Source organism: Phyllopteryx taeniolatus, chromosome 18 (assembly GCF_024500385.1).
Source record: "Phyllopteryx taeniolatus isolate TA_2022b chromosome 18, UOR_Ptae_1.2, whole genome shotgun sequence".
In the NCBI taxonomy this organism is placed as follows: domain Eukaryota; kingdom Metazoa; phylum Chordata; class Actinopteri; order Syngnathiformes; family Syngnathidae; genus Phyllopteryx; species Phyllopteryx taeniolatus.
The window spans coordinates 7,724,948-7,736,657 of NC_084519.1; the positions used below are offsets into that span (position 1 = coordinate 7,724,948).

At 41.0% G+C, this 11,710-nt stretch overlaps 1 protein-coding gene across 1 annotated transcript; it reads right to left on the reverse strand.

The window, feature by feature from the left end:
• Positions 1 to 588: 588 nt before the first annotated feature.
• LOC133468403 (cleavage and polyadenylation specificity factor subunit 3-like) lies at positions 589 to 11,414 on the reverse strand. The gene is made up of 18 exons (XM_061754266.1): positions 11,210 to 11,414; positions 10,384 to 10,447; positions 10,207 to 10,304; positions 10,008 to 10,136; positions 8,582 to 8,759; positions 7,692 to 7,781; positions 7,457 to 7,607; positions 7,044 to 7,219; positions 6,180 to 6,338; positions 5,169 to 5,315; positions 4,920 to 5,072; positions 3,881 to 3,989; positions 3,616 to 3,714; positions 3,388 to 3,482; positions 3,220 to 3,307; positions 3,071 to 3,137; positions 1,953 to 2,049; positions 589 to 762 (listed from the first exon to the last, which is right to left on the reverse strand). The coding sequence occupies exons 1-18, from the start codon at positions 11,278 to 11,280 to the stop codon at positions 673 to 675; spliced, it is 2,061 nt and encodes a 686-aa protein (XP_061610250.1). The 5' UTR covers positions 11,281 to 11,414; the 3' UTR covers positions 589 to 672.
• Between the last annotated feature and the right edge of the window lie 296 nt (positions 11,415 to 11,710).

The window sequence follows — 11,710 nt, forward strand, 5'->3', positions numbered from 1 at the left end:
CCCATCCTCGGGATACTCTAGGTCTTGGATGTCTTCAAGAACACCACATACCTGTTGCTGTCTCTGCTCAACAAGGAGCTATTATGCACACCATTTTGCGTGTCAGGAGAATTGGGACGGGATGGCAGCACCCGGGGGATAATTCTTAAGAACTGAACAAAAACAAAACATTTTTCTCCACTTTCGACAGATCCCAGTCCAAATCTGTGTGGGAATCAGCTACGTTCATGGCAAAAAAATGCGGCATGACGGTGCTGCCCGGATGTCCTCATTAGGACTGGTAATCAACCGCAAGCATGAGGACAAGGTGAGCTGTGGTGATGCAGAGCCCACAGTGCATGAAGCATGTCCAGAATAGCGGATAGACTAAATTAAATTTGTGTCCCTTCAGGGGACCTGATTTTCAGTTCTCACACCACAAGAGAGCCAATGCGTGACAGTGGAAAATCAATGTCCCCAAAACGTGAAGAATACAAACGTACCCTGAGGGACACATACACAAATGAACTGACAGACACAGACTGACAGACACGAACACAAACGGACGGACACTCCATGCTCTGTGGTTCCCATGGTAATACATTGGACGGATTTTCATCATGGATTTTTATTTTAAGAAGAAATGTTGGTAAACAAATTTGATAACATCACAGGGTGGGCGTGGCCACCGTCTCAGTAGACTGGGCTGAGGGCGTCGTATAGCCGATGGACGGCCACCTCCAACATGTCCCTCAGAGCCTCGTCGTCAGCGCACGTTACCTCCTGCAGTGAAGGACAACTCACATTGCTCAAGCTAGCCTAGCCTACCTTAGCACAGACTCGAGCTGTGTTGGAAATCCCACACGAGCCTCGAACTCCAGTGGTGCCTTGAGATACGAATTTAATTTGTTCCTTGACAAGGCATTTAACTCAATACACTTATTTCTAAAATCATCTTTTCCCGATGAAATCAATGGAAATGCCATGCCAAATGCCAAACTCGTTCCAGCCACCCCCCCCCCCCCCCCCCAAAAACAAAAACATTGTCTTATTGGGTTTTTTTTGGGCAAGAAAAATATCACGCTATATTATTATACTTTATAAACACATAGTAAGGACATATTAGAATTAAAAACAATTTGTCACACATTCAATTCATTTATATTGTGCTGCTCATTCTGGTATGCACGCCTTGGCACTCCTCAGCAGTAATGAGTCGTTCAAAACAATATGACTGAGTATTGCTGTTCTGTCTATACTATACAGTTTGTGTTCAAGTAGCCGTTGCTTAAAGGGTAACAACACCGCCAATTGTTGCCCATGGCGTTTCTCGTTAAGTGTTAGCATTAAACTAGCGAACTAAAGGCTAGGCTAAGTGGTAATTTTAAATACACAAGTTGTTATTTTGTTTTATGTTTAGTTTGACAGTAAACCAGCCGGGAGTGGCAATGAACAGCTTGAAGCCTCTCTTTTCAAGAGTATTTACTAATTCTATTGAACAAACTGCTGCTCGTTGTGAAGTGAGTTGAATTGAGCTCGCTGCAACCATACAGTGTTCGTATCTCAAGTTTGCGCTCGCATGTTGAAGCAAGGACTCCGCCAAACAACCGCTCTTATCTCGAAAATCTCATTAGTCAGGTCACTTGTATCTTAAGTGACCACTATATATGTAGTAGTAGTAGTAGTACTAAACGCATGACTCTTCTGAAAACTATCATGCTGTTATAACTGATTTATTTGTTCCATATTTATTACTAGGGCCCAACTAATACATTTGTTTTTAGGAATGATGAATAATTCGGAACGCAGCCATTGCGTTGGGAATCATTCATTTCATACTCCATAAATCACTACAACGGGATTTTTAGTGGACTTTTTAGAAACAATCAAGGTCCACTATATAAAAATCCTATCTAAAAAAAAAAAATCTAGTGATTAGAGAGAAGGGTGAGGGGTTCGGGTTTGATTCTCACCCGGCTCTCGGGGTCCACCTGTGCCAAAGCGCCGTCCACGCTGACCGTCACCTTTTCGCCATCTTTGAAATCTACGCAGTCTTCACCGAACATATCACTGCACACGCGCACACACACACACAATCACAATCAGACCTACGGTTAAAAATTTGTCTTGAGTGAGGACTAGCACAAGGACCACAACACAAGGACATAGCACTCTATTATTACTAGGACTGGAATATTGACTACATATAGATAAACCTGGACTGCAACTTGAACTAGGACTCGATATAGGACGATCGCAAGACTATGACTGTAATGATAACTGCAAGAAGACCTTAGACAAGCACTAGGGCTAGTCCTTGTGGAGTCCTAGTTTTTAGTCACAGTAAATGTTGTTATAGGTCTAGTCCTAGTTATCGTTAATCAATTTATTTTAAAGTTCTATAGATAGTTCAGGTTTCAGTCCCAGTTCATGCAAATAATAGTTCAAGTCCTCATCTAGTGTCTAGTCCTAAATTGTAGTTTCTAGTGAAGTCGTACTTTTGATTTCTACTCCAATATCTAGTCTTAGTTTCTAGTCCTAGTCCTTGTACTAATACTAGTTTCTAGGCATAATACTTATGTAACTAGCCCTATTCTAATATAATTGTATTCCAAGTTTATGTACTAGTACTAGTTAATCTTAATTACAAGTCAGAGAGACCTAGTTTCTAGTCCTTTTCCTACTTTTTAGTTCTAACCCTAGTTCAAGTCTCTAGTCCTATTCTGTGGTCTTTTTCTAGTCTCTAGTTGTAGTTTCTAGAACTAGAAACTAGTACTGGATATGCAAGTAAATAATAGGACTAGAACTGGAAAACTAGAAACTGCAATAGAAATTAGAACTACAACTACGACAAGAATCTAGGACGAGCACTAGGAAAGAAGACTTAGGACCAGTACTAGAAACTAGACTAGGGATGAAACTAAATCTTGGACTGCAACAAGAACTATGAGTTGCATGGACTGGGACTACAACCTGAACTAAAACTAGGTCTATCGATGGAACCAGTACAAGGACAAGTACAAAACTAACACAGTAACTTGGAATAAAACTATGACACTGGCTACAAACTAGTAAATCGGACTAGACTCACTGTAGCATGAGTTCCAGTCTTTCAATAAAGACTTCCTGGTCAAAAATCTCTGGCCGAGCGTCCAGTACTGAAAAGAAAAGAAAAGTTGGGTGTGAAAGGTCAAGTGTGGAACAGGTCAAGAGGTTCAGGTGCCAGCTGCCAACACTGACTCTTCTGGGCGTTGGGGTTGGACTGGACCTCCAGGACAACCGTGGTCACAACATCGGCGTACATGTCGTTCAGAGGGTTTGCCAGCCACTGAGGACACAGACAGGACAAGCGTTTGATTGACACCTGCTACCACGTCATCATCATCATCATCTTCGTGTGGACCCGACCTCCAGCAGAACCATGCCAGCTTCATGAACCAGAGTAATGCTCTTGAAGATCCGGATGGTGATCTTCTCAGCAGACTCAACTTGCTCCACGTCCCCTAATGCAAATACAACACACAAGATGAGTAACATGCAACTAACACACACATGGCGGGCAGGCACAGAGGCGGATAGAAACACACACCCGTCCGTTCATACACCCACCCACGCGTGTACGCTTCTGTTTCTTACCAGTGAGGCATCGAAGTTGGCTGACCAGCAGTGAAATGGGTCCCGTGTATGGGATGGCCTGCGTTTGCGTGACCGTGCCCACATTCAGATCTGTGTACTCTGGACAACAACAAACATAAACAACAACATTAATGGCAACATCAACTGACATCACATCATGTAGCTCATCACCCCAATAAATTTAACAACCAGAATAAATGACATTTGTATAGCGCTTTTCTATTAATTAGTTACTCTGACTTCTTGTGATGGTGGAAACACAGACCTGAGAGATCAGAGGGTGTGAGGATGTGATAGTTGAAGTTTCTCTTGACGAGGATGCCGGATACCCTCTGCCCTTGGGTACATGACTTGTCCGCCAGCGAGCCCATCACCTGCAGCGACGCACGCTGACATTGATCATTAGGGCCTAACCGCTTAATCGGCTGATATTAACAGTTTTGAAATCGACAAAAATGTGTAATTTTTTGCAGATGTTTTTTTTCCCACATCAACAAATTACAAAATTTGACAAAGATAATGACATTCAAACACAAAATACTAAAGAACAAAGCATTGTAAAACAGCAAAATGTTCTGCCTTTAATCCATATCTTTATTGTTGTAAGCATAAAGGGACCATTTAAACAAACAAAATTTTTATTTTGCAAATTTCTAAATTTTTTTTTACATTACCATATTACAACATAAGACAAATATAATGACATTCAAACAAACAACAACTTAGTTGCTGCGCATATATATATATTATATATATTATATATAAATATATAATATATATATATATAATATATATATAATATATATAATATATATATAATATATATATATATATATAATATATATATAATATATATAATATATATATAATATATATATAATATATATTATATATATAATATATATTATATATATATAATATATATTATATATATATATATTATATATATAATATATATTATATATATATATATATAATATATATTATATATATATATATAATATATATATTATATATATATATATATATATATAATATATATATATATATATAATATATATTATATATATATAATATATATTATATATATATATATATAATATATATATATACATATATATAATATATATAATATATATATATATATATATATATATACATACACACACACACCCTTAGTCGGCCGATTAATCTTTTATTGGAATGTTATTCTGCCAAATATTGGAATCGGTGTCGAAAAATCCATATTCGTGGGGCCCTATTTAGCACCACGTCACGCTGAAAGACACACAACCTGGACGCACCTTGGCCAGTTTCTCTCCTCGGAAGTTGAGCGTGACAGCCTCTGTGTTTCTGGGGTTGTGGACTTCAATGTGGACCTGCTCATTGTCCTCGTACTCGCGGATGAGCGCAGCCTTCAGCCGGGCCATCTCGTTCTGCTCGCCGTGGACCAGGATCTAGAAGGATGACAGTGAGAGTCGCAGGCTTGAGGCTTACGTAAATAGTCCCTTGTTGGCACCTCCTGGAGGCGGCGGGCAGTGGCCGGCGTATACCACGTGCGGCGGTTTGAGAGCTCGGATGAACTCGCTGGTCTGCTGGTAGTCGGTGTGCGCCGAGAAGGAGATGTAATCCACGGACATCTTCAGCGGGAGCTTCTGTCCCGACATGGTGCTGATCTCTTCCGGCTCCGTCATGATGTGCTGCAACACACGGATATTGCCGCATTTGAATGATACGGCTTTCAAAGAAAATTTTATTATTTCTCAAAAATATGTTATTTTATCTGCCTTCACTCATAGGAAAAGAATTAATACTGACATCGAGTTTTACGGTTTGTGTGAGAAAAGTTTTTCGGGTTTGAGAGTTTTTTTTGTGGTGTTTAACAGACTTTTTTTGGTGTCTAAGAGTTTTTTTGGTGTGTGTGAGGATTCTTCTGGTGTATGTGAGTTTTATGAGTGAGTGAGTTTTTTGTGTCTAAGAGTTTTGAGGAAACGTGTAAGATTTTTTTTGGTGTGAGTGAGATGTTTATTTTATGTGTGAGAGGATTTTTTTTAATGCGAGTGACAGTTTTTTGGGAGCAAGTGAGTTTTTTGGTTGTCAGTAAGTTGGTATGTGTGTGGTTTTTTTTGGGTGCATGCAAGAGTTTTTGAGAGTGTGAGTTTTTTTATAGTTTGTGTGGGTTTTTTTGTGAGTTTTTTTGGATGCAAGTTTTTGGGGTGTGAGTGGGAGTTTTTATGGTGTGTTTTTTTTTTTTTGGGTGTCTGTGACTTTTTGGGGTTAATGGGGTTTATTTTGGTGTGTGTATGAGTTTTTTGGTCTGACAGAGGTTTATTGATCCGGGTGAGATTTGTTTGTGTAAGTTTTTTTTGCGCATGAGTGTTTTATTTTTGGGGTATGCATGAGGTGCAAGGCTTTTTTTGGTGGTGTGAGGCTTTTTGGTGAATGTGAGAGTATTTGGGTCTGTGTGCCAGTTTTTTGTGTGGGTTCCTTGCTCTTTGTACTCCGGAAGCCACTAAAATAAGGTGAGCAATGAGCCAAGTGTGATGTCGTTGTTGTCGTCTGACCTTGGCGAGCGTCCCCTCAACGCAGTATCCGGCGATGATGACGCCGTTCCTCTTGTCGGTGCACCAGCTCTCGAACAGTTCTCGGGATAAACCGCTCTGCATCATGCCTGGAGATGCCATCACTACACTGGGGCCGATGTCATCGAAATGGTCCATGCTCTGTCACATGCGCGTGGGCACAGACACACACACACACACACACACACACACACACACACACAGTGACTGAATGCTAATGCACAGCTACATGGATGGTACTTATAGTTAGCATTAAGCTAACGGACTGAAAGGCTCAGCTATGTGGTTCTTTTAAATACACGATGTGTAATTCTCTTTGTTTTATGTTTAGTTTGAGCGTAAATTTCATCTGGGAATGGCAATAAACATCTTAAAGCCTCGTTTTTGATGAATTGTCAAGGGATCAATGTCAGAGTAGCCTGGGCCTACTTTTAATGCAGCATACTTTTACTTGAGTATTTTTATTAAGAAGAATCGGTACCTTTACTCCGTTACATTGAGTATGTAGCACAATGTGCAGGCATTCTTGTTATTTTGGTTTTCGTGCGGTGCATCAACATGGAATGTGCCGACACTTTGCCCCTACTATCTTAGCATCTACGTAGTCACGTAGCTCACAGGAGCGTAACAAATCTACCTATTGTTTATATCTATGACAGCAATAGACCAACAAGTGGGAATAGCATCCATGCTACTTCCTGTTAGGCCGCTAAGCCATCACTTCCAAATAGGGACAAGCTTGCACCGGACGTATCTTAGTGAAGAATCTTTTTCGAGGATTGTAGACATAAAAACAAAAAAAGGGAACTGACTGAGTCAAGGTCACAGTGTATGTGTTTTTCTGACCTTGAGGTTGCTGATGTGCTTAAAGACAAAGGGGTTGTTGACATTGATGGCCTTGCGGATCTTGTCGTTCATGGCATTGATGTACGTCTGGTAGACCGCCATGCACTTCCTGGCCAGGGATGACGCGTAATAGATGGGAATGTCATGGAGCTCCGGATGGTTCTGCCAGTACTCGTCTACGTTGGCGGCGCCAGGGAAAACGCAACATGTGAGTCAACAAAGTAGTAACGCACACGGCAACACACGGCTCGACACGGATGCATCGGTGTTGCCAGAGCCATCACTAACACACACACACACACAGAGAGAGAGAGACACACTCACGTGCACAATATAAAAAGAGAGGCACACACATGCAGAGACACACACATTTGCACAAAGAAGTGCACACACACATGCACACACACACGCACCCAGGATGAGGAGAAGCTCCTGCGCTCGTCCCAGCGCGAAGACGGGAATCAAACAACGACCCTCTCGGTTGACGATGTCATGGACCGTGTTGCAGAAACGCGCCTCGCGCTCCTCACGCTTCTCGTGGATGTGCGTCCCGTACGTGGACTCCTGATACACACACACATATATCGCGTCACCACGGTAACCAGCACGCGATGTCACAAACGCTGCGGCGCTCGCAAGTCAGCTGACCGTGATAAGGATGTCCGGCTTGACACTCGGTATCTCCGCCGCCATCAAGTGTCTGTCCTCCTGACGTGAGAAGTCCCCTGTATACAACAACTACAAAAACACACACGTTTAAGAATACAGTGTACCCCGACTCTTCGCGGGACATGGGGACCGAGGCGGACCGCGAATAGCGGTGGATAATTAAGGGCCATTAGAATTGCATAGAGAAATTATTTGTCCCCCCCCCCACCCCAAAAAAAACATTTAAATTTTTGAACAAGCGAGGGTAAACCGCCACTAAGATTTTCAAGGTTAGTTCACCCCTAAAAAGGAAAAATAAAAAATAAAAAATTTTTAAATAAGTGAAAATGTGGGGAAAAAAATCCACGGCTAAGTGAATGTGTGGGTGCCAAACCCCAACTATGCGGGTGTCCACTGCAGTTGTAGTAGAACCTGGCCGATTTAATCGGCCAATGAGCCACCTCACCCCCTTTTTTTTAACATTAAAAAATTACAGCATAAGACAAAGATAATGACATTAAAAATAATAATAATCTTCAAAAGGTGAAATATATATATATATATATATATTTCTCTCTCGTAAAGTTGAACAAATACTAAAGGACAAAGTATTATAAAACAGCCATATTTTCTGCCTGTAATTCATATCTTTATTTTTGTAAGCATTAAGGGACCCAAAAAAGAGAATTCATTTTATTCATAACATTTTTTTAATTAATTGGCCAATTCATCGGTCATCGTAATTTTATTCTGCCAAATATCAGAATTGGCCTAAAAAAATCCATATCGGTCAGGCCCTCGTTTGTACAGTCACTGCCTATACCGGCACTATATGGCAGGTTTTCATTCAAATGTTTTTTTCTGATTTTTTTCAGCACGTGATTTGGTACCTTGACACCGGCGATCTCAATCATGAACATGGCGGCGCCCAGCACGTGTCCTGCGTGATAGCACCAGAACTTGATCCCGGCCACTTCCTTGACCTCGTGGAAGTTGATGGTCTCGATCTTGTCCATGCTCTCCTCCAGGTCCGTCTCCGTGTACAGCATTTCATCGGCCGAGATGTTACTATGAGCACAAGGTCAGCTTCAGCTTGAGCCATCTGCCACCATCGCCTCACATTGTAACAGTCAGGGGTGGGTAGCAATGTGCTACATGTATTCCATTTCATTTACCCAAGTAATGTTTAGATACACTATACTGTTTTATTTTCCCCGCATGAACACATTTTTCTCTGTTTTAATTGTAAAGTTCAATACTAAACAGTCAAATGTTCTGCCCGTAATTCATATCTTTAGTGTTTTGAGCATTAAGGGACCATCAAATAAGTTATTTTATTCATTATATATATTTTTTAAGGCTGCACGGTGGACAACTGGACATCTGCCTCACATCGGGCCTCGCCTGTGTGGAGTTTGCATGTTCTCCCCGTGCCTGCATGGGTTTTCTCCGGGTACTCCGGTTTCCTCCCACATTCCAAAAACATGCATGGTAGGTTAATTGAAGACTCTAAATTGCACGTAGGTGTGAACGTGAGTGCGAATGGTTGTTTTGTTTATATGTGACCTGGGATTGGCTGGCGACCAGTTCAGGATATACTCTGCCTCTCACCCAAAGATAGCTGGCATAGGCTCCAGCACGCACGCGACCCTAGTGAGGATATGCGGTACGGAAAATGAATGGATGGAAGGATTTATTTTTTAAACTTATCAGCCGATTATCGGAATTTTATTCTGCCAAATATCGGAATCAGCATCCGCCTCAAAAAAATCCAGATCAGCCTGGGCCTACTTTTAATGCAGCATACTTTTACTTGAGTATTTTTATTAAGAAGAATCGGTACCTTTACTCCGTTACATTGAGTATGTAGCACAATGTGCAGGCATTCTTGTTATTTTGGTTTTCGTGCGGTGCATCAACATGGAATGTGCCGACACTTTGCCCCTACTATCTTAGCATCTACGTAGTCACGTAGCTCACAGGAGCGTAACAAATCTACCTATTGTTTATATCTATGACAGCAATAGACCAACAAGTGGGAATAGCATCCATGGTACTTCCTGTTAGGCCGCTAAGCCATCACTTCCAAATAGGGACAAGCTTGCACCGGACGCATCTTAGTGAAGAATCTTTTTCGAGGATTGTAGACATAAAAACAAAAAAAGGGAACTGACTGTCGTTAAAAGGGTAAGCCCTGGCAAAATGATTTCCAACTTCAGCATTAAAAAAAAAAAAAAAAAAAAAAAAAAAAAAAAAGGTAATAGGGCATATTGCTCCATACAAGACTAAACAGTTGCATCCCCGGATCCCACCCACCTGACTTTGACGTAGTCTGACAGCAGCCAGCGGTAGATTGCCTTGGTGGCGTGCGTCATGAAGGTGCGCCCCTTGAAGCTGGTTTTCTGCAGGAACCACGGTAGAGCTCCACAGTGGTCCAGATGGAAGCTGAAGTCCACATAAAGACTCCACATCATCACTGCACTAATTTAAATAATTATAATAATCAAAAACTGACTGGCTGATGAGCAGCAGGTCGACCTCGGCCGGGTCAATCAGGTCAATGTATGGCAGCGCGTCCATGCCCTCCAGGCCCGGGTGGATGCCGCAGTCCAGCTGCGGCACAACAACAATGGACACATGATGTCACCGTACGACCGCTACAAAACAATAAGGCAGAGAAGGTCGTTGGTACCATGATTTTCCGACCCTTAAACTCCAGGATAATGCAGGACCTTCCCACTTCTTGCCCAGCTCCGCTACACACACACAAACACACACAGTAAATATAAAATATTAAAAACTTAATATTTAAGTCTGACATGAACCCTTTTTGAGTGGTGGCCCTGTCAGAAGCAGTACAGACCCCATACAGTATATTTATGATATAAAAGGATAAGTTTCAATTATTATTTCGTATTTTGTGTCTTTACACTGTATAATGTCAACCTTTCAGAAAATATTCTGTGGCGTGTATTAAGTGCAACAATTAATTATAACTAATCGATTATTAAATTAATTTACAACTATTTTGCTAATCGAGTAATCATTTACAGAGCTTGTTTGACCTAAAAGTGTCCAAATCCTCAGAATTTCAGACTCTCAACAGTAAATATTCTCCCATTTTTGTAGTCCTCCATGAAAGCAGCATTTCATTGTATTTATGAAATTTGTAGGGATGCACCGACATGAAAATTCTTGAGCCAAAGTAAAAATTAGGAAACCAAGGCCTCAAACCTAAGCACTCAAAGAAACAATTGTTATAACCAGTATTAATATGGGGGCAGGCTGATGTTCGCAAATCTGCTTCACAGTCAAGAGGTTCTGGGTTCGAGTCTGGCTCTGCTCTCCCCGCGTTTGTAGAAGCAGAAGGGAGCGTCAGAGCGGTTGTATATGGATTACAGAAAAGAAAAAAATAATAATCGGAATGTATTTGAGGAATAACTGACATTTATGTGATGTTATATTTCTATGTTAAAGATTTAGGCAGGAGGACAAAGAAGTGAAAGTTGAGTACTCACAGCGGACGAATAAGCAACTGGTCGCTTTCCTCCGCAGGAACTACTGCCTCAGATTTACGTTTGGTTGTCATCTTTCACTCGATAATGGCAGCAAAATGCGGAAGAAATTACATAAATTCCACAATGTAGACAGCATGCAGTGTGCAATTCCCATCCAAGTTTTTTACTCTGTTTTATTTCCGGTCTTTTTCTTCTTTGTTGGCGTGGCTGGACGACACTTACACTACCTCTTTCAACCTACTGCCACCTGTTGGACATCTTTGCTCTCTACATGCTTAGTGATCGTGCCAAGGGATCTTTTTTTTTCTTTTGATGCAGTTTTTTTTTTTTTTTTTTTGTCAAACAAGAACCACAACAGCAGAAACAACAACTCAAATTTAAGAAGGTCCAGTTCACTAGACATTTATTAGAATATTTGAAGACAACGGGATTAGATGAAAGAAATTGAAAATCTAATCTCGTTTGTTGATCTAATTTTATTCTAAATGAAAATGGACAATT

Coding starts and splice junctions, on each gene's coding strand:
- LOC133468403 (XM_061754266.1), bottom strand. CDS start 11,280: ATGACAACCAAACGTAAATCTGAGGCAGTAGTTCCTGCGGAGGAAAGC. Junction 10,137..10,206: donor GACCTGCTGCTCATCAGCCA/GTCAGTTTTTGA, acceptor TGTGGACTTCAG/CTTCCATCTGGACCACTGTG. Junction 7,608..7,691: donor AGCCGGACATCCTTATCACG/GTCAGCTGACTT, acceptor TGTGTGTATCAG/GAGTCCACGTACGGGACGCA.